General features: G+C 40.7%; 1 protein-coding gene across 2 annotated transcripts; it reads left to right on the forward strand.

Moving 5' to 3' along the window:
- Nucleotides 1-263: 263 nt before the first annotated feature.
- tmem38b (transmembrane protein 38B) lies at nt 264-11,427 on the forward strand. 2 transcript variants are annotated; one of them, XM_018662488.2, is made up of 6 exons: nt 264-742; nt 7,055-7,211; nt 7,714-7,898; nt 8,056-8,143; nt 9,020-9,137; nt 10,403-11,427. In XM_018662488.2, the coding sequence occupies exons 1-6, from the start codon at nt 619-621 to the stop codon at nt 10,703-10,705; spliced, it is 975 nt and encodes a 324-aa protein (XP_018518004.1). In that variant the 5' UTR covers nt 264-618; the 3' UTR covers nt 10,706-11,427. The 2 variants fall into 2 exon arrangements, with proteins under 2 accessions (XP_018518004.1, XP_018518005.1); XM_018662489.2 differs by lacking the exon at nt 264-742 and adding an exon at nt 3,189-3,216.
- Nucleotides 11,428-26,510: the final 15,083 nt, after the last annotated feature.

Below are 26,510 nucleotides of genomic sequence, written 5' to 3' on the forward strand. Positions count from 1 at the left end.
TATCAGCGTGTCATATCTACCTGTAGGCTCCACCTATTAAAGGCAAAGACCACTGTAAAAGCAACTCCATAAGAAGACAACATGTAGCGACAACATCCTGCTGACCATGCTCTGTGTGTGTGTGTGTGTGTATATTTCAGGTGTGTAAGCAGGGATCTGTTTGCGTTTACAAATCCTGTAACATCACTTCTCAAAAGCCACACTCTGACACGCGATTGGCTTGCCGCGCTCTCGCTCCTCCAATCACAAAGCCGCTCTGACTCCGCCCGCCACATCACTAGCATGGCGGAACACGGAGCAGGAATTCCGCTTATGCGCTGGTGACAGCGTCGTTGACGGGGTAACACCGATGATGTCTATCCCCCGGCGGTACAGAACTGTTGCCCGGCGACGAGCGGCGATCCCTGAAGTCAACTAACCAGCTGCGAGCAACTTGGCCTTGATCTCCTCGGACACACAGCTGGTTTGGAGGCTTGTGTCAGACTTGACAGACGGTGGATGAAGCCAAGTGTTTGCCCTGATGCTCTGACTTGAACCGGTGCCTTTCCTCGACTTGAACTCCTCTCCCGGGTTAGCTAGAATAGTTTACCGTTGCTCGAGAGTTTTAGAAATAAGATAATGGATGTGCTCGGGTTACTGCATTTGGACGAACTGTCCCACGGACTGGCAAACTTGTCCATGTTTCCATACTTTGACATGGCGCATTATATCGTGTCAGTCATGGCTCTGAGGGAGCAGCCAGGTAAGTGGCTGACGCAAGGTTCAAGCTCATGATAACTGACTGCTCAGGCACCACATTTACAGTTTTAACAAAGTGTGACGGACAGTTTTGCTTTGTTTTGCAGTAGTTTGAAGTGATGAAATTCACTAACAGGCCAAAAGGCTTTCCTGTTATCTCAAGTTTTGCCCCTGAATGTCACGCAGCCACAAGGTTGTTTTCGGAGAGGGTGGTAACTTCAATGTCCCAGTCTGCTCTATCAGAATGAATACATCTGTTCTGTCTGTTGCTTGCTCATGGTGGGAACTGTTGGGTGTCTTTAATATTATGAGTACGATCCAGACCTGCTCTCTCTAAAAAAAAAAAGTGCCCTGAGAAAACTTTTGTTATGATTTTTCACTTTTAATTTGTCAATATAATATAGACATTTATTTCATATCATTAAATCTGTTGCTATTAGCTACAGGACACACAGTACCCCCTGCGAAGCCCGTATTTAATACTGTTGATGTTATTTATCATGTGATGTAGTTTTTTTTTCAGTGTGGTTGTAGAAGATAGAGGATTTTTGGATCAATTTGTCAGTTGTGCAAAAATAATCAACAATTTTGATAGTTGATTAATCGCGTCATTTTTTCTCAAGCAAAAGTGCTGAAAAAATGCTCTCCTATTACAATTTCTCAAATGGGAGGATTGTGAACAAAACTAGATATTTAAAGATGTCCTCTTTGGTTCTGCAAAGTTATGATGGACATACTTTTCTGCCATATTTTACTTCCACCAGCTAATTATCAATATTGAAAATAACTGTTAGCTGCAACCCTAACTGGATTACATTATTTAAAACAAAATAAGCAACAGCTATAATTGGATGCACTGGTATCCTACCACCCTTGGCTGAATTAGCTGTAGCAGCCTGTGTAAAGCCTTGTTCTGTCAGGGTGTTGTATGTCATTGATCACCTGTTTACCTTATACTTTATTTTGATACTATACAATATGAAATGTAATTTACTGTATTGCAATAGTATAGTTAGTTACTGAAGTTTTGTTTTATGCACGTGAAGATTTTTTTCCAGTTGTGGCAGAAGTATTCAGATGCTTTGCTTCAGTAAAAACAGTAACACTACACTCCATCACACACTGAAGTCCTGCATTCAAAACCTTAGGTAAAAAGACATAAGTACTATCAACAAGCAGTACTGTATTATTATTACTAATGCATTAATATCTAAATAGCATTTACGGTTGTAGCTGGTCTGGTAACAGTGGAGCACAGTTAATTGCATTGAACATCAGTTTTTATATTTGCCACTTTGATATTGGCAAAACATTTTATTGATATTGTGATGCTGGTTTCAGCCATATCACCTGTCCCTGTGGTGTAGGTGTCTCTTTAAAGAGGTGAAAACTGAGCCCTTTGAATAATTAAAAAGACTACATGTAAGTCTCCATCTTGGGAAAGCATCACCTGATCTCATTATTAAGTCAGTTTGATGCAGTTGCCTAGCATCATGTTTGCCCTCTGACAAACACAAACACACATGCAACACAAATGCAGCAGAATGGAAAACTTTAAAACACAAATTGTAACTCAGACACCGCCTATTGTATCAGCTCAGACCAAAGGCTGGCACTGAGCCAGCTATGTTATGTCACTGGGATTGTGGCTACAGGAACAGGTGGCTTTTAACTGCGCAGCAAGTTGACTTTCCACACACACACAAACATACACACCGTCCATTGTAGTCCCGCTGCTGTAATTCAACAGTCTATTTTCGAACTTGCCTCGCCAAGCATCTGAGCCGCCGTGACCTTTTAACCCTTTGTCCTCTACTCCTATCTATCTGTCCATAGTTGAGAGAAAGATACACAGAGAGTAAAAATATGGACAAACAATATGCTAGAGGTCAGCAAATAAAACACAAAGCCCTCACAACACAAAGTCAGACATGACAGAGATATTTGGGGAATTAATCACATGGACTGTATCTGATGTAGGATGCAAACAGTAACGTGTGTGTCTCTGTGTCTTTGCACTCATTGTACTTATCTGTTTAAGCATGTGCCGTGTGTGAAGATAGATGACTATAGCTTAACAAAATGTTACTAAGAGAATAGCAAAAGAAAGGTTTAAATCTCAGGGCGAGTTGAAAGGAAGTTCAGTATAACAGGAATAAGAGTCAAGATGCAAAACACTGCTGGAGACAGCTCCAGTTCTTCTTTTCCCCAGAAAGGAAAGGAATGCCATAAACCATCCAACCCTCTCTTGCTTTTCTCTCTCCTGTGTTAATCTCTCCTTCCTGCTCTGCAGTGCATCTACTCTGGGTATTGAGTGCTGGAGCTGCTCAATGCACAAGTAACCTTAGTTGTTTTTTTTTTCCTGTTTACTGTGGAGTTATTTTAAGCACATTTCTAAACATTGCTGTGAGTGGATTGTACAGGAAGTGGGGACGGCAGGGACATGGAAGAGGAGCAGTGGTTATATGTCAATCAGTGGTAAATAAGCCACTTTTTCTCTCATCTAGCTCTGCCATTAGGGGCTATAAAAATGAAATAGTGGGCAAAGGAAAAAAAGCGCTGGGGTTCCGGGTGAGATTAAGTGAGAACAAACGTGTCCGAGAGAGCAGTGGACTTGGAGAAAAAGGGAGAATTATGGAAATGCAGATTAAGAGAATGGAGGTGATGGAATAAAGAACATGACAGCTTGAGAGCGAGTTTCAGGAGAGAGGAGGAATGTCTTATTTACAGGTTTAGATAATGTTGTGTTTGGTGAGATGTTGTCCTTGTTAAGACTTAAATGACTATTTTTGAGGCTGCGTTCACTGCTGTAGTAGCAACAACTGAGCTGTTACTCAGCTACAATACTTCCTTTGTGTGTGTTCATTTGCATGCAAATAAACTACACTTATCTTTTATTTTACTTATTAACATAAGTTGCAAAAGGTCTTTGCTCTCATTTACCATGAAATGGTTCAAAAGGCAAAACCTAACTCAGATTCCAGTAATTATTGTAGCTGGCCTTTAAGAGAGCTTTCCAAAAAGGGAACGGTCATTGGTTTGTTTTAATTCGTGGGAGAACTGAGGGGAACAGAGATGAGACACAACATTAACCCACTCTTTACCTTCCCACTGGAGATGAAGATACACAGAAAGAAAGAGAACTTGTAAATACAACCAACACAGAATGATGTGTTACAGCTGTGCTGTACTTGACTTGTATTGCTCAAATTTGACTTGTAAATGTGTTTCCTTCAAATGCAAAACCAGGAAGCAGGATCTGGTCTGGTGTGTTTGTAGCCCAACATGTCTGAGCAGTTCAAGTAATGTGTTATGTTTCAACATAATGTTTTTCATGCTTTCTGGAAAGCAACCGAATTCTCTCAGACCTACAAATACATTGGGTGCCTGTTTGCTGAAACTGTGATGCAGTCTCCACCTCAAGACTAAACACTATTTTCTGTCCCCCTTAAAAGCTGGTGCCTTTCCAAATCAGGCTCAGACACTGACTGCAGCAGTTTGTTTTGCACTTGAACTAAAGGTGATGACAGAGCAACATTGTTTACATAGTAAACATAGTAAACAATGTGCTGTGCTTGTGAACTGTGTGCTGTTCGTGACTTGACTCGTGCAGCCTATCAGAGGAGAAGAAGATGTGTATGATAGTCAGGGTGCTAGAGTTTTGGCATATTTCCAAACACTCCTCCCTATCTGATGTTTGGGTGCTTTTTTTTCTAGCCAGTGTTTTTTTTAAACTTCCTCCTCTTATAACTGTGGCACCACAAAATGTTAATTTGGTAAGACTTCTGTGCACACAGAAGAGAAACTGCCTGGTTGTGTCACCAGTTTTCACTTTCAAAATTCAAGTCACGCACAGAAAAACAGTTAAAATCTGTCAACACCACTGCTTCACTAATGCTGCAGTTACAGCTATATCACACAATATATCACGCACCACTGTTATGTCATTACAGTCACCTCCGGTATGGTACTGTATATACTAATGAATGCTGTGTTGGAAACAAAGGTGCAATTGTGACTTTATCCATCTGTTTTGTAATATTTGACTCTAATGTGTTAAAATGTCTGAATCTCCTCATTTTAGTTGCAATAGTGAACCAGTAATGTAAGTATGAGACCATATAGGCTTTAAAGAATATGTGTTAAAATCATAACAATACCCTCTGAGTATTTTATGTAACAACATTAGATATTATATAAAGACAGGCCATATGGGTAGGTCTTTTTACTTGCATATTACTTAACTACCTCTTTCCCTTTTTGTCTCTCTCCAACATGTTAATTCCATGCTTCTCCATTTGTGCATTTGACTTGTCACAGCAGGAAGAACACTGGTGAACTCTAACACACTAACAATAGCTCCATTCCAGCAGTGAGTTCAGTGCATTGCAGCAGTTAATCGAGTCAGTGGTTTCACCTGTATTCCCACAAGTTTGTGTAGCTGAATATTTTAAACAAGTGAATAAGCTTATGTAAAAGGTATCTGACAGTATGGTAGATCTTGGATACATAAAGGCTGTGTAAAAAGAGCACATTCTGTAGTATACATGATAGTAGCAGTAGTGGAAAGAAAAAACTATACTTAAGTAAAAAATATATAGGTACTTGCACTTCACTTGAGTGTATCCATCTTATGTTACTTAATTCTTTGCTACATTACAGAGGGAAATATTGTACATTTTACTCAACTTCATATATCTGACAACAGTATAGTAACAAGTTACTTTACAGGTGAAGATTTTACACTTAAAAAAACTTATAATAAGTTTTCAAAACATTGTTAAGCTACAGTGATTCGCAACCATTCAGCTTGTGACCCCTCACAAAACAACTGAGTTGTCAGCATGTCCACCAAAGAGAAATTTCCCCTTTAAACTTTCCACATGGTTTCATTTAAAACCACCATCTCATAAAAAAGCAAAGATTAAAGTCCAAAAACCGAAAACAGATTTGTGTACAGAGCTTTTTCCCCCCTTTCCTGCCCCATTAATCATCTCACAATCCCTTCAGATTTATCTTGTACCTGTATCTTAAGTAGATAAACTGGTTCCACCTCGACCAGCTGCATTAGTAAAATGCTGCTTACACTTTAGCTGTCAGTATGAAATATATATCAGTCACAGGGTTATTGTCACAACTGTTCAAAATGATACTGTTCTTAAACATCCCTAATTTAGAAACCTAAAAACAATAATTTGTAAATTTGACCAGTATATTTTAAACGTGAGTATATGAAATTGCTCATCTGCTATTTTCACATTCTTTTAAAACTGAGAAAGTTACATGTGAGCCACGCAGCCTGAATCCATGGGAGTCTGCAGAGGAGGAAGATAGAGCTATAAATCCTCCTGGTTTACCGATCTCTCTCCAGGAGTCTATAATCTGCCTGTAATCCTCAGATTACCAATATGGTCCTGTGTGTGGACACAGTGACTCGGGGCAGGTGGCTCAGGGTTAACTGAGCCCTACCTGTGTGAACTTAAGTGAAATATGTATATCTTAGGTAGAGATAAGACAAGTCAGCCTTAGATATTACTGGACTGTGCAAAGATAAGTAGAGTAATATAAAGAGTTGTAATTTTGTGAATAAAACCTGTGTGACAGTACAGGTAAATAATAATTACACTAAATCTTCCTCTCATAGGGGAGATTTACAATAAGGACATCAAATATAATAAAGAGCAGTTCCCATGCAATTTGACTTTACTGTAACTCATGCTGTCTATACCTCATGAGTGCTCATGTCATATAGTTGGTTTCAGTGGTAAAAGGAATACAGTGTTGTGCTTAAACAGGGTGGAAACACAGAGGGAGCATTGAGCAGCTGATTACAATCTTCAGTCAACTGATATCGTCAGTGTTTTGTAACTGTGAATGTCCTGCCTTTCCTGCACTTTGAACCACAGGCCCAGACACAAATGATATAGCTGTGCTTGATGAACCCTCCTCTCTTTATGTTCCTGTATCTGTTAACTCTAAACTAGTTAATATTTATACAGTGTCAGGGATGGGGAGAGGCATGCATCACACAGAGCAACAGACACAGTGTTCACTCCACTTCCTGTCTACTACTGCCCTGTTATTCTGATTGCATTCTGCACTGCACTTTTAGTCTGGACTACATAGACCACAAAGACTGTTCCTTATTCTAATTGTAGTGGAGGGATTTATGAAATTATAGTAATCATGTCTTTCACAGACTCACTTGAGAACACATCCTGTAGGAGTGCTAATACCTTATGTATGGATGTATGTATGCTACACATATGGGTCTCAAGGAAATCAGGCTAATAAATACATTTCTGTTCTTGTGCAGGAGCTCTCGAGGTGTCCAGAGTCAGCCCCTTAGCCTGCTGGTTCAGCTCCATGCTCTTCTGTTTTGGTGGAGCTGTGCTGTCAGGGATCATGCTGGCAGAGCCACCTGTAGCACCTCTGACCAACAGCACCAGCGTTCTGCTCGCTTCAGTCATTTGGTAAATACCTGAGAAATGAAAAATATATAGTATATAGATTGAGAAAAGAGAGAGGAAAGGAAACAGAAAGTGTTTAGATAGGATTAGTGAGAGGCCCTCTGCAACTTTGAGGAAAAGGGACACAGTCCTTTCCTTTATCTATGTCTCCCTGAAGCAAAATACCAAGTAATCAGGTTTTCTTGTAGAAGAAATGTGGAACTACTTAATTTTCTGTAAAGGGGGTGTTAAATGTGGACGACATTGAGTGAAACAGAGAGGTTATTGTCGAGGTCCTGTCTCTAAATATGAAGCCTTTGGCGCCCTCCGCTGGTGGCACATATAATTACACTTGTCTCTCAAAAAAATACACACTGCCCTCTGCTGGAGAAGTCAGGTACCTTAGAGAGACTGGCATGTGATACTGTAAAAATATTTACTGAACACACAGTCGTTTCCACGCAGCAGGTTTCTTAAATGTTTATGTGTGTTTGCACCAGTTAATTGAGCCACATTTTCTCTACAGGTACCTGGTGTTTTACTGCCCCATGGACCTGGTGTACTGTTGTGCCGCCCTGCTGCCTCTCAGGCTGGTGCTGTCAGGAATGAAGGAAGTGACCAGGACATGGAAGGTGCTTGGAGGGGTCACCCAGGCTCACAGTAAATACAAGGATAGCCTGCTGGTCATGATTGCCATTGGGTGGGCTAAAGGTCAGTGACTGTTGGTGTGCATGTGTCACACTCAAGGATTTTGTTTATAGGTTGGTGGTTGTAAATAACCTGGAAGAATTCAGTGTTTTAACGAATAGCTAATATGTGCTGCATATTAATCTGTATCAACCATGTGTCTGTTTTCTGCCCACACTAGGTGCAGGAGGTGGCCTGATAAGTAATTTTGAGCAGCTTGTTCGGGGTGTGTGGAGACCAGAGACTAATGAGCTCCTCAAAATGTCTTAGTAAGTCTTCTAAAGGACTCTGCTAATGTTACATCAGTGCATCACATTTTTGTGTTATCTTTGTGCTTATGAAACTATGTTTTTAATACACTGGGAGTGTATTGTAGTGTCCTGAGTGCAGTGTGAAATTTAAAGAAATTGTTCCACATTTTGGGAAAAACGCTTATTTGCTTTCTTGACTAGAATCAGATGAGAAGATAAGGTGTGGCTTTACAGAGGGGTTAAGTGCCACAGTATTTCTTGGTTGGGCATCTTGAACTTACCTGGCTGGATGTAACTGCTCCTGTGCATGACATAGTCCAACTAATAACACCCCATAAAACTCCATCTGTACAAGTTAAACAAATGAGATACAATGGGTTAGGGTTAGGGAGGGGGGAGGCAGGTACCTGGGTTATCTGTTTCCCTCTGTTTCTAGTCTTTAGCGTAAGCTAAGCTAACTTGCTGATGGTTGTACCCTGATATTTACCTTACAGTCATAAGAGTGATATTGATTATCTCATCAAACATTTGTCCAGAAAATAAATATAAGCATATTGTAGTGTCTAACTATTCCTTCAAACGAAAGATTGAGTCACTCAACAAAGCTTAGAATATAATGTAGTTTACACCTATTTGTATAAACAAATCTCAGCAGAATACATGTTCTTTGTGTTACCTCAAGGCAGCATTAAAACTGGTCTGAGTTATTTTCTTAAAGGGATGTACTGCACAACAGCTCTGATGATGTGTGCCTTCAGTTTAGTTTATTTGTGAATATAAGATGTAACATCTTTCAAGTGTGTTCATGAAGGTATTGTCATTTGCACTTTTCAAAAAATCGTTAACTATACATCTGTATCATAACGGATAAAATCTCATTGCATGTTTGTCTAGCCCTACCAAGATCACCCTGATAGGGGCGGTGCTGTTTGCTCTGCAGCAGACCCACTACCTGCCTCTCCAGAAGCACCATCTGATGCTCCTCTACACCATGTTTACCGTCATCAACAAGGTCAGTCTGGTTTATCGGGTGTAGGTCATACCTGACGCTGTGACCTTGAGACTATATTCCCATGGTTTTAGTGATGCAGATTCAAAACAGGAAGTTGTGTTTTGGTTCGTTAAATTGGTTACCTAGACAAGGACAACTATTAAGTACCATTCTTTGATTATTAATTAGATCTCAGGTATAATGAATGTTTTGGTGGCATAGCTCCCTCCAAATCTGTGATGGCTCGTCTTCTAAATGACCTTTCTCCCTCTGCTTTTTTGAAGTTTTAGCTGTGGTGACTCACATTAGCTCGGTATTACCCGTAGGGCTGGGGCTTTTGCATCATTTTCATCAGCTTGCATCATCCTCTCCTCTCTTCTCTGGGAAACTTGTGCTCTTGACTGAGACACAGATAAATCTACCATGTCTTCTTTCAACTCTCATTCTGTTAGCTCCCTCTGACTCTGATCTGTCAAATTAACACCCAACCATTTCATCAGATTTAAGACTTGTGACCAACCTGCTGTTTATTATTTTGTGTTCCTGATGAGTTATACATTTGCTCCCTAATGAGAAGTAAATACTAATGTGTTATCCACATACTCAGTGCTTGTATATGTGAACCAGGTTACCATTACATAATTGGTTGGGTTACGTACTATATCCATGTGTCCAGTGTCATCATGTGACTGAGGTCACTTTTTTATGGTTGCTTGTTAACAAGGTTAAACTTGCAACTTTTTGGGCACAATCAAACATAACATTGTTGTATTGTCACCTGTTGAGCTGTTACAACAAACTTGATAGCAAACAGTGGTTTATGTACACGTCCAGCAGTTACAGAGAAACATTAATATAAGTTGTTTTTCTGAGCCACCTGATGGATGTAAGGCAACTATTCAATCACTTTTTAGCTGTGCTTTGGTCCCTCAACTCCTGAAGAAAATATTTGGCTCTCCAGCTGCTAATTGCTCCACTACGTTCACTAGCTAGTTGCTAGCTTTGCCTGTCTTTAGTTTGGTGCTGAGCAGGTAGTGCACAGTGGAGTTTTAGAGTTTTTTCCTGTCTGTTACTTCCAAAAATGATGCTGATCAGAGCAGCGAGATTGAACGAAAGCAGTAAAGTTGCAGGCCAGAAAACCAAAACAATGCTGAGACGCCAAAACGCTCTATTTGGGTTCATCACTACAGCGACAAGGAGTCATGTGACCTATTGTTAATAAAAAAAATACTGATTTGGAAGTGATTAGACAGCCACATGCTCTCTTTTAAACTTCTCTCCCTCAGTCAAGAATGATGCTGACTGGCTCCTCCGCCTCACCATTTGCTGCCTTCGAGTCAGCCATCTACAAGACCCTCTTCACTGGCTACTCCCCTTATGCCGTCCTCACCGGCGAGGTAAAGAAGGCATGTATCGATAATGGCACAACAAACAGGATGACCTCCACCTCCACAACCAAAGAGTCCAGTGAGAACAGAGCAGTGGGGAAAAGCGCCCCAGCCTCTCCCGTCAGGGGACAAAGTGAATCACTCAAAGCCAAAGAGGAGTCAGAGAACGCAGAGACAACAGACTGCAAGAAGACAAACTAGTCAGACTCTGCCCCGTAGCGCCTTTTCACCTCTAAGGGTTGTGGAGTCATTTCTGATTCAGATTTGTCATACCAGGACTTCCTGCTCTGTTTCTCTTTTATCAGGAAACATGTTTTTGTCTTGCTGGACAAAACAGTTTTTATTCCATTCTATTAACATTTTATTTCTTTTACATTTTTTAGAATTCAATTTAAAGCCTTTTGCTGAAATAGAATTTCAATAACAGCTGACTCCAACCAACCCTGCACCTTATTCTGGGATAATCACCCCCATCCTTAAAGTACTGTAATATTTATGCTGTTGGATGTGAACATCATATTATCCTTGGGCTGATTGCACACTTGCAGTACGATGTGTAGCTTAATTTTTATATATTTATAATGAGAACAAATGGTTGATAATTCTATCTCTGGGTTCTGGGAACAGTGCTGTGCACCTGCTGATCTATGAATGTCTCGATCTTTCTCTTTCTCTCTGTATATATTCTGCTTCATGTAAATGCTATATTTCCTACTCTGAAATAGTTAAGAGACATTTTTAAAAGAGAGATTATATTCTGTGACACTCAGATGTTTTATTCTATTTATACTAGATAAATGCACTCTTGAATGTATAACAATTGGAAATGGAAGACAGCCTTTTATTGTGTTGTGTTTCATTGGTGAATGCTTTGAATTACAACTGAAAGCATGAGATTAAACAGCTATAAATGCTCTATAAAATGTGTTCTTGTGGTATCCAGCCTACAGCTTCATCTGGCAGATTTGTGCAGGTCAGTGAACATAGGTACAACCCTGTATTTTAAAGATCATCAGTTGCATTTAAAAAATTATGTCCCTGAAAAGAAAGCTACCCATTAATACAGAGTCAAACATCATGTAGCTCTCATAGCACATTTGTTCACGGTATCATGTGTCAAAGAATAATTGATAACTACATTAGCTGCTTCTAAGCTGATATAAAGCGGCACGGCATCCAGAAATAACCTCGTCCATAGGCTGAAATATTGCGTCAGTGTAACATCAGCACCTGATTGATACCTCACCCTCTTTAAAAAGCTGCTGCAGAGAGATCCCCTAAATCCCCCCCAATTCTCATCTATGTAACTTCAGACGGCGAAGAACCCCCCTGTGAATACAAATTAAAAATAGGGGCGGGGGGGCTGAAGAGAAAAGAGAAGATGTTCAAAGACGATCAAAAGCAGTACCGGCTGAGATGATGTACCTGCCTTTAATACGCCTGGAGTTCACAGATTTCAGACGTATGCATGTCAATTACAGGCTTGTAACGCTCAAAGTGTTTGCTGCAAAACTGCTTTGTTTTAGTGTCTGTTGATATTACTGTCTCTAATGTTGAACCGTGTGCCCTGGAAAAACTGAAAGACAAACTAATAAGCTGCTGTTTTCCTTAACACTGCCTCCTGTGACAAGAAGGCAGGTGACATGACGACTACTCAGAGCCCCGAAAGTTTTCCAGACAAGTCTCTTAATGAGGTCCAGACCTGGATGACCCCCACTACAATTACTCGGTGAACTGTGCAGCCCCCCCGCCAGTCGAGCCCCCCTGCTCCTTTCGCCTTGGCCCCTTGCTCCCTGTGCCTCACCTGCCCTACGGCTCATCTCCTCAGCCTCTTTTTATCCCCAGACTTCTGCCTGTTTTCCAGTTGTCAGGTGCAGAAAATTCATGCTAAAATGTGCTCACATAGGCTGACTTTCACACACACAGATACAGATTATACACACAATGTATGCACACCTTTTTATGTACAAGGTATATACAAGGTATATATAATATGAGATTTTCCTCTTTTCAAGCCCAATGTGCACACATGCAAACACAAAAACACACACACAATTAATGCACATAGACACAAAACAAAGGGACTGTATGCACACACATTCTTATACACATGACATTGAGCTGACAGTGAATAAGTAGAGGTCAGAGACATACCAACATGTTGGCATACTACCCATAAACAAACTCACAACACACACAGACACGGTGTGAAAAAAAGGCAGCTTGGTGAAATACTGTAGAGCCATCAGTGTCTGACACTGACAGCTTGAGTCTGTGACCTGTTTTGTTGTTATTTTTCCTTTCAATCCACAGCTGAAAGTAGTTTTTAAAAATGCACTTTTTGCATACTGAATACTGAGGTTGGAGTAAGGTTTTCCAAAAACTAGCATGCCTAGCTGTTTAAGGAAAATCGCTTATTCATCTCCAAGAATTAAACTATACATTTGTGACCCATTTTTAAAGATTTACATCTTCATCCGAAATGAACGAATTATGGGCTTAGGGCTGAGTGCCACAGACATGGTAGGGAAGTTGGAAAGTATTGTTCGACGGACTAACACACAGTTGGGTTTGTTGACACTGACACAGAATACTGACAATTTTATCTCTCGTTTTCTGAGCATTTATTAATTTACATGCTGCTACAACAAAAGGGTTTTATCACACAGTTTAAATTATACAGCTTGTTATGTGGCTTTGCTGTGGCTTGAACCTTCAGTACAGGCTTGAACACACATACTCTAATTTTCAAACTCCATCAGCAGGGCCATAAACACTCTTGGTAGCATCTTAACGAATTCCACTGCTGCTTGGAGTATAGCACCCCTGCTGATAAGAGGTGCAGGGCAGGTGATTACCACTTGGTGGCGTGAGGAGGCGTCATCTGTGATGGCTTGATGCCTGGGAACTGACAGGCTGGCCAGCAGCTGCAGGCAAGAAGGGATGGGACAGGAGGGGACCCTCTTTGCAGAGCCAATGGTAGCTGCCTGCACGTGTGCGAGTGTGTGTGGTCTGGTTTAGTCGTGCTTGTGAGGACTGACTGTAGACAGTTCACCGTTCTTGTGAGGACATTTTAGGTTGTGGGGGCATTTTGGATGAACTAAAGAGCTGATTTTAGGAAATTGTGGTTGCAGATGTGCACATCACACTTCAAAATTACTGTCCAGATGTATTGAAAGTCAACTGAGAATATTGTAATATCAACACTACAAAATCTGGGAGTGTATTTTTAAGTTTGGGATGGGGTTAGTTTTTAAAATAAGGCTAATATGTCACACCTCAAACATAGCAAAACCAGCCAACCTGTATGTGGATATGTGTGTGTTTTAGTTTGTGTCAGTGTATGTGCACGTGACACATACTGTAGAGTGGCAACAAAGGCTGAGTCCATCAAAAAGGCACAAAGAGCTCTGGGGCACACACACACATATGCACACCTACAAAAACACATGCTCCCACACACACACACGCACACACACACCAAATCCCTCCAACCACCACTGAGACCAGGGCACTCTGTTTTTTTCTCTTTCTCCAGAGAAACAAACATGACCTATTTGCATACACATTGACACCTCTGCTTTTATTGCTTATCTTCAGGGATTGTCCAAATTTAGACAAAGCTCTCATGTATTCATCTTTCATTTCAGTGATTAGACCAAAATATGCATCTACACTGAGCTTTGCTGTTTAATTCCAGTCAGTCTCAGTCATGTCAATGATGGTTTACCGTACCGTACCTCAAATCACTCCATGGAAATGACCAAAAGTGTTAAACTAGCTGCAATCTTCTGGCTTGTGGCAGTGCACCTGCTCCAGCTCAGTGGTGTCTTAACGTCATGCCACATGCTGGACATTGTTTGGCCTCTCACCGCATACTGACATGATCTCTAATGTGCAGCGGTTCTCTGAGCTGATGTCTGATCAGATGATGTATCAATTTAAAAAAAACAACTAAAGCAATCAAAAGTTTTCATAGGTGCTTCATAGTAGCATGGCATACATTAATTTTTTACCAACAACTTCTGCCTTTTGGGATTTTTTGAAACGATCAAAGTGAGTGTTTTTAAATCCAAAGTTTTGTCGAATGACTCTGCGGGTGATGCAATCAAACTCATTATCTCTTCAAGTGAGATGAAAGTAAGGAGAGAGCTGCTTGGGACCACACAGGAAAAGACTCAGTAGGGAAGTTAGGGAGAAGGAAGGAGAAAGGCAGATAGAGGGCAAGAAAAATAGAAATACTAACTAGAGGAGAACATGAAAAATGTAGGGACCACATGAATGAGGAGTCACATCAGGGCATCATGACAACGTTGTAGTGTTGCATGCATGACATCTCTCTTTCTCTCTCTCTCTCTCCTCACACACACTCAGACACACATATACAAGCACAGCAGTCTCACACACAGCTCTAACTGAACGCCAAACGGCCGATGTCTACCACCATTCAAGATCTGACTTGTAAAAGAACAGCTGTGAGGAGAATGCCAAAAAATGGAGCTACTGTCATCTGGCTAGCAAGTTGGCTGTGTGTGTGTGTGTGTGTATGTGAGAGAGAATGAAAGAGAGAGAGAGAGACAGAAAGTGAAAAACAGAAGAAAGGGTATTTCTCAAAAAAAGCATGTTAGCTTATTATGTTGACTCCCATAGAAACTCACTGCAACATTATCACGAAATTTGTTCAGGGGTGACCAAACATTTGCATATATCACTTAATATATCAACAGGAGGCATAAAATAGCTGTTGTATCATTGTGGTTTTGTTTAATTTACTGTCACAGAATCTCAGTTTAAAGTGGGTTTTTATAAAGATACAGTGGACACATATCCTTGCTCATTTTGAATGGGCAGTACTTGGAGTTAATGAAGTAACAGTGAGAGAAGACTGGGTTTGCACATGGTGACTAGCCATTATTTACAGGTTAGTTCAGTCCAAGTTATTTTCTAACAAAATGGCATCAAGTGTTACTTCCAACTATATTACTGGGGAACCTATAGAAAATGTATTGAAAGGTTTGTGGAATTTAGCATGATACTCATGAGGAGTATTAAAATCCAAGTACAGCCTCAAATATGGCCATTGTGTTAAAACAACACCTCTCTGACTCAGTGTCAACAAAAACTCAACATGATGAGCTTTGCAAAGATTTGATTTGTTTCAGGGCTGTTGCAGGGGATTGCATTAGGTTGAACAGGTGTACCCTGAGAAACTGGTAATAATTGCACCTCTTGTGCTGGCCCTCTGACTTAGTCTTTATACTTTTTGAAATGAGAAATGAACAAAAACATTTCCTCCCATGAAAACTCATCATTACAGATAGAGATTATTTCAGATAAATTATTCCAATTTATTTGGAGTAATTTACATCTCATACAATACATGCAGTGTTTTAACTTCAGATGTTTTGGCTGATAAAATAATCTTGTTTGTAATTTTTACAATTATAGATTGTTTTCTTTAAATTATTTTAGTTACTACTTGTGCATCAATAAAGTACATCTATCTATCTATCTATCTATCTATCTATCTATCTATCTATCTATCTATCTATCTATCTATTCCCCTCGGTGTTGGTGGAGAACAGAAACAGAGCTGAAAGAGGGTGAATGTTGGCCAAAATATAATCTGTCTCCTGGTTGGGTAAATAGGCAGCTAATTTCACTGTATCACCTATAAAGGTGATGGTATATCAATGTGATGGTGTGTCAATATGTCAAAGTGTTTGCAACTTGTTTCCCATGCCCCTCAAGTGAAAAGCCATCAGTTATTGCAGGTTTAACCAATCACAATTACTTAGAGTAAAAAACTGTACTAACCCAGTGTGTACTCTTGTAGCATGCATTTGCTTACCTAGAATGACCACTAGGGAAAATAACAACTTAGTCCAAAACAGAAAGGGAAGAAGGCATGTGTAGTGAATAAGGGAGCTACATCTACAACTAAAAAAAAAGGATCCAGGTTTTGTGCTTCTTACAAGAGCTTGGGAATCCTTGTGCATGATTAGCCTTGAATACACGCAAGGTCTCTGTGAAGAAGCTGTGCCAAGCACTAAAGTTTTCAATGCTCACAGTATCCATGTTTTATTGAGACTGTGAGACTCAAGAGAACTGAAGAGATGCTACATTCAATTTTATGTGTTATGGTAATGTTTGCGGCCATAAAATCTGTTGGATAATGGTGATAATGGAGTTTTGAATCAAACTGAGGCTTTTAAAGCTGTCATAATTTATTCTTACAGCAAGAACAAATCTATATGGATGTGTCACTGAGAAAATTATTTTGAACCTCCTAAGCCAGTTTCCTGTAATTTCTTGCTACTGTTTTGTTGGCCTGATGAAGTAATATGGTGTCATTTATTGTGGACAGTTTGGTGTGACATTGAAGAACTACAAATAAGTATCCTCTGACGCCGGCATTTCATTTTATTTTTTTCAGGTTGGATGTTCAGTTGGTGCTTCTGCTCTCACATTGGTTCCTGTTCCACCTTGGAAATGAGGTAAGCTCAGGGTGTACAGTGTTCTTTTGTTCTCTGTATTTCTGTTCACAGAGGCATGGCCAGTAGTTGGTACATGGTGTGCTTCTGTCACTCCCCCTCCTCTTCCTTTCCCCCTCATCTTCTTTTCTTCTTTCACTGAGGAAGCAGATGGCGTTTAGTGTTGGTCCTTTTCCTTTTCATAAAGGACCTACTAGATATTCTTAGCCCAGGGTCTGTATGGGGTAAATGTGACCTTGCAGAGGGAATGGAACTGGTGCCACAATGACTACACCCTACAGCAGGTTATTTGCTACAAAATGAGTGTGTCTGTCAGTGGATCTGCTCAAAGGGAAAGGGCGACGTTGTGTGGTCCAGTTGCTGGGATCTGTTCATATTTCCCATTGTTCCTGTCTCATTTTTTTCCTCTGCTTCCTTCTTTCAGTCCATCAGTCTGATTTATTTTCTTCTGCTAATCTGCTGTATGTCTTGCTCCCTCTCCCCTCCTCTCCTTCCTTCCCTCATTCCCTCTGTGTCCCTCTCTCACATCCTGGGGGACCCTCATTTCACCATCGTTGCCCCTCCCCTCCTCTCCGCTTGGCCCCTCCTGTATGCAAAGCAGGTGTCAGCCAGGACAAGGAGGACAGCGACTACCTCACAAAGGAGGCGACAGGGTCTTGGGGGCAAAAAACACGCTGGCATAGACACACACACACACACTCACACACACACATATACGCACACTTAACATGTGCAGCCTCTCTCTGTGTCCTCTGCTGTGAGTTCTCTCTATCTACATGCACATGCTCTTCACACATATGTGCTCCCTTTCTTTCACTCACCACACACACAAGCACACACTCACACACAGCTCCCGTGGGCTGGGGCTGGGGCTGGGGACAGGGAGAGCTGGAACTGTCTGTCTGTCTGTCATTAGTATTCCAGCAGGAGGCTCCTGGCCCGGCCAGACATCTGAGCGGAGCAGCCGCAGCAGATAAAGAAGAAGCCATTAATCCACGGAAGATTACCAGCACTGATACTTTATCCCACCGTAATACAGCAATGCAACCAGACTCATTCCATTTACAATGCCGTCAGAGGAAGAAAGAGGGAAAGAGGAGGTAGAGAGAGCTAGTGGAGCTCACCTTGTGGATGGAAAGATGGAAAGACACACAGAAAGCCAGCCTCCCTTCTTAACTCTCGTGATTTGAATTTCTTCTTTGATGGAGCAGGGGTTGGGCAAATCTGTGTGTGTGTGTGTATGTGTGTGGTCTTGCATTTGATTTGTAGATGTTTTGAATTCAGAATGGGTCACCCCCTCAATTGGTGCACCACAGATGGCCACTGTTTCAGAAATCTAAGTTGGTCCGAAGAACAGCTGGCTGTCTTTCCTACACCATGCTGTTCCTGTTTAAATCTAATATCCTTAATAAGTGTGTTTGTATGGGTCTGTGCATGTGCGAGTCCCTGATTAATTTCCAAGAAAACAAAATAAAACCAAACAAAAAAAAAAAAAAAAGCACCAACAGTCAACCAAGCCACAACGCAAGAAGCTTATACCAAAATGGGCGCCATTCTTTTAGGGTGAGAGATCATATCCAGAGCTCAAACCATCAGTCATATGATAAGACTATCAGCACAGCCTGGAGAACATGATACAGTAGAGGCAAGCTGTTTGAAGATACAGTGAAACAAAGAAAAGAGGAACAATGGCACAGCAGATGCAGGAGATTAGATCGGAGTTAGATTTATGCACCCTAACTGATAAAGCCCAGTCATGGTTGGGATTTCTAGATGATGAAACAAAACCAGGAGGAGGAAGAGAAGGGACTGTTGACTCAACAAGCAGCGATGACAGATGAGCTGTGGAGAGGAGGAGCCAGATAAAGGAGACAAAGGGATCCTGGGCCAGAGAGGAGGAAGAAATGAAACATTCAGTAGACACAGAAAGAGAGATGAAGGTGCGGGAGAGAAGGAGAGAGACAGCGAGAGCAGAGTCTCCACCGCTGGTACAGTGCTGAGCTCATGTGTCCTGTAAAAATCCAATCCTTCAGACTTGGCAGATAGTGTTACCATGAGAACAGCGGTGGGGTTATTGTGAGGAGAGAGCGAGTGAGGAAGTGAAAGAGAGAAGGGGAAAAACCAGGCTTGCTCCAGCAACCATCTGTTACTCCAGCTGACCCTGACACCGAGGCTAACCTGCCTCTGGTGAGGAATGTACAGGTCCAACCATGAGCAAAAGAAGCTGGACGCCAAGTCAAAGCACTGACCTGGGCTCCAATGCTGCCATGCACATGATTACATTTTCATAAAACCACCAGTAGATCACTCAGATGGGTTGAAACTAGCTAACTTGAGTGTTTTGAGAATCCTTTTGTTGTTAAGTCTCACCCAGATCTCCACACTGTGATTGTACTGCCACCACAAGAGACAGATCTGGCAGAACCTGTTTTCAGAACCTGTTTTGAGAAACTGGTACAGTCACGTCAAAGTACTACTAGTGTTTCATCAGTTTACCTTTGAGGAACTACAAATAACATCTGCTTAAAAAAGCATGACAAGCTGACCGAGTAGTGATACCAATAACCATTGTGTGCTCCCACAGTGGACACTCAAATACAGCAAACAGTGACTTGTTCTTTCCTTCTATTTTGTCTCCAAGAGACAGAAGCAAGCAAACTTTGTTTTGGTCTCCAATTCAGAAAGTTAACAAGTACTTTACAGGAAGATTAAAAGGAAAAGAGACAGAATGTAACCAGCGAAGTAAAGGTTTTAAACTATTGGGTTTTGGGATACTTTTTTAAAGATGAGCAATTGATCTTACTTACAAAGCTTGATTGCATAAGGTACATCCGTCTATTGTTGCAGTGATGCTATCAATAAAATCTAATGCTCAACTATAAGTTCAGCATGACCGAGGACAATAGGTGCACTTACACTCAACAGTTTTTAAGTGCATTTTCAATTTGTGCATAACTAAACCTGAGTGGAAACTTGGACACATGAGCTCAATGTGGAAATTCAAAAAAACACTTGAAGAGAAAACGTAGACAAAGCTACACTAACCTTCCTAACAACTGCTACACAAAAGCGGTATCCATTTCCCTGAACATGGGGACTGAAGAGACAGTGGTAAGAAGACAACCCTTCAGGCTAACAGTGATGAAGCCCCTAGACACCGAACACCCAGCTGGGAAGCCTCCAACACCTACCAATCACGGCCTCAGAGGACACAGCTGAAACCTGAGATCTTCAGGTCAATCTCAACCTCATCAGGGGGAGAAAACAAATGTCTGCTCTATTGGAGGTCCAACAAAGGAAAAGGTCTTGATGGACCTCTGCTAAAACAAAAGCTTTTCTTTTCTGCTGGGCAACAACATATGTAATGAACAAAATGAAATGGTGGTGAAGACCAATGTTGTGAAGTGCTAAGTGGATCTAAAGCTACTGCTTCACATGTCCATAAAGGAACAGAGGTTATCACCTCATATTAAGCCTTAAATATCTGATGTGCTTCAAATTAAAAAATTACCACTTGGACAAATGTCAGGTGGTGTAACCTTTAAACTTCACCTTCAGAATGACTCACATTGATAGTCTGAAAGCAGGGCAAAATTTTCTCACTTTTCTTTCCACTGCACAGGCAATGAGTGGCAAAAGTAGAGCAAAGCAACTCATTGATGTGCACAGCTCCAGCCTGATCCCAGCTCTCTAAAGCGTCAGTATTTATAGTTGTTATTTCTCAGTTTCGCCCACTTGTTTTCAATCATTAATCTTGACTACCTTGGGAACAGTTTTGTTCTCATACAGTATGTCTGGAGGAACCCAATATCAATATAGAGGCAGATATGCAAGCAAAACCTACATTATAAACCCAGTAAGCCTGAGAACTATCAAATAAGAGGATGACAGTGTTGCACAATGAAGAATCAGTTGCTCAGGTGGAATGACTTTACAGGGGCATTTGCATATTCTGCGTGATTATATCTCATTTCAAAGGCCACTTCAATGTTCATGAAATGACTTGTAAATTTCACTCAGAATTGAACTTTTACATATTCTCAAGTAGACCATATAGTGACGCAGTGTGTCTTGTTCCAACTCAACAGTGAACTTATGACTGTCTACTGGGTTTCATGTCATAAGTATTTCTGCATAACATTAAATATTCATGATTAAATAAGCATTCATCAAAGTTAAATTTCTGAAAAGACAACCTTAGTTTTTATCTGTTGAGAGTCTCATTCTCAAAAAGTTGATTCAAATGCTGCTAAATCCTGATACTAAGGCTGAGAGAGCTCAAAGCACTGCAACTTAAGAAAACACATGCAAATAGACCAAACACAAGCAAATTAGGAAAACATATTCAGCAATTTGAAAACATAAGAGCTACAAATACAACACAACCAAATGCTGAAACACACTGCAAATACAAACAACAACCTATAGTCTTGCAGTCTATATTATTTTTTAACTAAAAACCCACAAAACACATTCAAAGTACAGGGAGAACCTCACATCAGGGCAACATTCGTAACAACACAGTCAGACATGTAAAATAAAACAGTCAAATGTTTTGTCACACGTCCAGTCGATATATAGACAACCAGCATGTGGCCATAATTTTGGCTCAAATGGAGCCCTATACCTCCAAGCCAGGTTCACTACTTTTTTGTGTCCCTTGGAAACACCAGTTGTCATCTGTGCTACTTGCAGCACATTTGTCTATTTGGTTGTGTTGTGTGTATTTGCAGTGCATTTGTTGTCAAATTGATGAAAATGTTTCCTTAAGTTGCCTGTGTTCTGTTTGTTTGTTTTTTTATTTTCTTGGCCACTGTACTCATTCCTAAAATCAGCCTGATCCACTTCAAACTGGTGACAAAAAGCCTTAAAAGCACAGACTAAACAAAAGACAAAAACAAAACAGTTGTTCTCAGTGTAAAGCGTGTAATCATTTCTTTACACAAATACATTTTAAGACTGCAATGATTGCTAGAGATACTTATGCTACTGAATTTATTTGGCAATTTCTACAGGTGAGGAACATATTATTTAAACAACACAAAACTTAACTTAAAAAAGATCATCATTTATTTCAGTTAAATTAGTTGGAATTTTCACTCAAATCTTTTATTTTCTCATAACTTACCCATGTTACTTTGACATTTATAGATGATCTGTATTGCTGTATGATGTTCTACAAAGGACAAAGAAATGGTCACAATCTGTCTTTATTATTATAGCAGTAGTTTACTTTTAATAATGACATCTCCTTCTGAGTGATCTAGTTTTTGTGGTCTCTGAGGAAGAAGTTCAATTCCCCATCCATCCATGACCTCCACAATTAACTGAGCGACCAATCATATCAGAGCGAGATGGAAGTGGATGTGAGCCACTCAGAACTCTGGAGACTACAGGTCCTCAATACTTCATCATCACTGTCATTATCAGACATAGACCACAAGACTTGGTGTTACTGGGGAGAACTGACGGTGAAGGCACTGAAGGAGAAAGGGAAAAAAGGTTAAAAAACAAATCAATCCACCTAAAATTTTCCACGTTCATGTAGAATTTCAATTTTTCCAATAACTCACCCCTTCTTAAACAAACCTCTGTCATCAATAATGATGTACAATCTGAACAGGCATACTGTATTATTTATACAGTACAAAACCTTAAACTTGAAAGTGAAATACAAACACAAAAGTCTTGAATTATTTTCTTTTCTTTTTTCTTTTTTTAAAATGGATGACAACCATTAATCTGGGGCATGGTGGTGCAGTGGTTAGCACTCACAGCAAGAGTCCGGATGAGCCTGTCGGGCCTGGGCCTTTTCTGTGTGGAGTTTGCCTGTTCTCCCTGTGCCTGTGTGGGTTCTCTCCGGGTACTCCGGCTTCCTCCCACAGCCCAAACAGCTTAGGTTAATTGGTAACTCTAAAGTGAGTGAGTGTGAGTGGTTGTTTGTCTGTATATGTTGGACTGGTGATCCATACAGGGTGTACCCCACCTCTCGCCCAATGACAGCTGGGATAGGCTCCAGCCCCCCCGCGACCCTTAATGGATAAGCGGTATAGATGATGGATGGATGGATGGACAGTGTAATCTGTCACTGGGCTGGTCCATTCACTTTAGTCCAGACTGAAATATCTCAACAAATATTAGATGGGTTGTAATGAAGGTTTGTACAGACATTCATAATCCTCAGGGGATGTATCCTAATTACAGCAGTAATCTCTGATTTTTCATCTTTCATTATTTACTGCATGGATTGACACAAAATTTTGTGCTGACATTTACAGGTTCCTGCTGATGTTTCCTACTTACTTTGATGATCCCCTGATTTTTTCCTCTTGTGCCACCAAGAGATTGAAATTTGTGATGAATTACCATATAATTTGGAGCACATGTTCATTGTCACTTCAAGATGATTTATATTAGCTTGGTGATGCCTTAGCTTTTGCTCTAGCACCATCAATGGATAAATATTTTAATATATCCAAAACTGTGGTCTATGATGAAAAACCAGCTGTAGTACTGCTAATTAGCAAATGTTAGTGAGGTGAGGCGGAATAACTGCACAATGTGTTCATGGATTATTATTTAGGCTGAATCCAGCAGTATATGAAGACAGATCCATATGATATCAAACACCTAGAGTAAGAGAGTCAATGGCATAGTGAGGATAGGTAAAATTGTCACTGCTGTCACTATCACTGGATGGAGGTTATATTTTAAATTAAATATCAAACTAACAGTCTTTTAGCAGAATATTTTAAGTTATTCACAAACTATTTTGGAGAAGGTCGTTGTAAATTAAAGATCTACCAACCCATAATTTTTTTTTTTTTTTTTTTTTTTAACATTTTGATTAAATCAGTTTATTTATTTTTGATCAAATTCTGTCCTTTAGTGGAAGGGCACTCATGACTGTCTGGCTCTTCACCTCGTGTCTTTGAATCACTTCCTGCATTCTCATGGGACCAGAGCAACAGAGCAACGCTGTAACTAAATGTTTTATCTCCTCCCGACCTCATTTAACATCATCTGCCAGTGGCTGCTTATTTAGTGGGCTGTGTAGTCAATTGCGGCATATCTCCACCTCCCATAGAGGGTCATCGATTTCTTCTTGGGAGACACTTTTGGGAGGGTGGGGTGGGATAATGGGGGCGGTGCTTTGGACTTTTTTCTCTTTCATCAGGAAATTGCCAGAGCTTCAGCACTGCAGAGCACTGTTTTTGTTCTTAAAGATGTCTACAGATAGCATTACTATTTTGAGTTGTCTGTTCATGAGAACTGTTACTATGCATGTGAAGATGTCTTAAAGTTTAGGCGGATGTGGTTTCAGTGGGTATTTGCAGGATGTGGTTATAGTGGTGAAAGTGTTTTTTCTTTTAGGTCCATTTTGTCTGTGAAGAGTCCCATACAGCTTTATCCATGTTCCCCAAAGAAAATTACGACTGACATTTTGTTTTTAGTGAATTTGTTTTTTCATTAATTAATCTTATAGACAAAAATCAGTTCTTCTGTATCTCCACTTTTGCACAAAAACATCAAGAAGGGAGAGCAGATCTTTAAAACTGCGTCATCATTTAAACTATGATCCTTAAATGTGGGATCAAGAAAAATGTCTGTGAGGGCAACGTTCTCTCAGACGAGCACATTAATAACACCACCTGCGGTCAGCACATCTTTTGAATCTCAACCTGATCTTCTCCCCCCACCTCATAATCTCATCTTTGTCCCACAATGCACTTCCTGCATCCCTCACCTCATCCTGTTTCCTCTAAGCCGAGAACATCTCAGCCTTGCTTTGAAATCAGGAAATGAAAGAAAGTCTCAGCATTTGGCAGCATGAGGAACCATTCTTCCATAAACACTGTATGATAAAGGTTACAGAGTCACAGCGAGAGATAGAGCACCACTGTTTTCAAGAAAGGGCTTATTCCCATTGGTGGATGGCTTTTTCCCATTGAGTAAAGCTCCCGGTGAATGATATGGCCTGTCTGTGTTGACAGGCTGGAGATAAGGAAGTGCCCTCAGGTATTAGTTGTCATTCCTTTTCACCGGGAAAAGCAGCTGAGAGTAGCTACCTTATTTTTTTTTCTTTCTCCTCTGTGGTGCACCTTTCCTCCTCTTTTGGATGAATAGAGAAATTCACAACAACAAAGCCTTCCACTCTCATTAAGTCAGCCGCAAAGCCAAGCACCACCAAGGAGCACAATATCTGAGGCAGATGAGTAATCCCCCCGCTCAATCTAGAAGCTGGCACAGAATTTCAAATGTCCATAATAACTGCCGGAGAAGGAAGTGAAGGACACACACAAACCCGCAATCCCCACCACCCCCCACCCCCCACTCCCCCGCCACACACACACACACACACACACACACACACACACACACACACACATATATACATACTGTACTGTGATGAAAATAAATCTGTTATTGACCATTAGCCCACTGCAGCAGAGCAGAACTAAAATGTCCTTCATCTCAGAATGTCACAATGTGAGTGTGAGTATCTGAATATTTGTGTGCACCAAGTCCTCAAAACCAATATCTTCAAAGAGACAGACATTGACTCCAGTCGGATTTTTTACTATTTAGAGATCTTAGCTATTAGGATGATGGTTAAATAAATGATCAGGTCAGATAGCTTCATCTGAATTGAGAAATAACTATATGAGGCAGCAAGTTTGATTGCACACCGACAGTACATTCAAAAATTACATAGATATACACCACACTGTAATAATTAGCCAGAGCCTAGAACGATATATATGCCTTTATGGCTCCAACTCAAAGCGCGGCAATACATTTTGATACTGTATTTCCTTCTTTTGCATATTCAGCATCAGGACAAGAAGGTAGCTGTAGCTGGTGAGGACATGAGGCTATTGGTAAAGCCATTTAGCTCCTGCCCACTTTGGAAATATAGAGCTGAAATGCAGCGATGAGTCAGCTGTTTTTGCTGGGAGGATGAATCATTCATCATGGCCGCCAGCGGAGTCCAGGACTGGGATGGAGGGATGAAGGGGTGGAGGGGGTTGAGGGAAGGTCGATCAGGACCTGATGGCAAGTTCCTCTGCTGACTCCACAGACAGTGCGCGAGGCTGTAGTAGCAGTAGCTGCTGGCTCCTGATGCCGTCCTGAACGGCACAAGGATAAAGAGACGTAGAAAGAAGGAGGCTGAGTTGCACAAATTGTGGTCATGATTAACTCAAAGATTTACTTATGGGTTGAATGAAAGATTGAAGATATCATCAACATTTTCTTGCATGCTATTGGTCAGTGTCTGTTTGTCTTGGTTTGGGTTCTGACTTTTAGTTTAAATTTTAATGCTGAAAAGTACAATAATATTTTAGACAATAGATTCCCTCCAACTGTTGCTGTCCTTCCTTGTGGCAACAGTTTGGGGAAGGCCCTTTCCTGTTTCAAGACTACACTGCCTCTGGGCATAAAGCAAAGTCCATAAATTTTATTTTATTTTTTTCAAGTTCACCATTGAAGAAGCAGCTCTCTTGGCAGGC

This window comes from Lates calcarifer, linkage group LG9, assembly GCF_001640805.2.
Source record: "Lates calcarifer isolate ASB-BC8 linkage group LG9, TLL_Latcal_v3, whole genome shotgun sequence".
Classification (NCBI taxonomy): Eukaryota; Metazoa; Chordata; class Actinopteri; family Centropomidae; genus Lates; species Lates calcarifer.

What these genes read in the sequence shown, in the direction of transcription:
- tmem38b (XM_018662488.2), top strand. Translation starts at nt 619, where the DNA reads ATGGATGTGCTCGGGTTACTGCATTTGGACGAACTGTCCCACGGACTG. An exon ending in TGCCATTGGGTGGGCTAAAG is followed by an intron (nt 7,899 to 8,055) that starts GTCAGTGACTGT and finishes TGCCCACACTAG; the next exon opens with GTGCAGGAGGTGGCCTGATA. An exon ending in GAGCTCCTCAAAATGTCTTA is followed by an intron (nt 8,144 to 9,019) that starts GTAAGTCTTCTA and finishes ATGTTTGTCTAG; the next exon opens with CCCTACCAAGATCACCCTGA.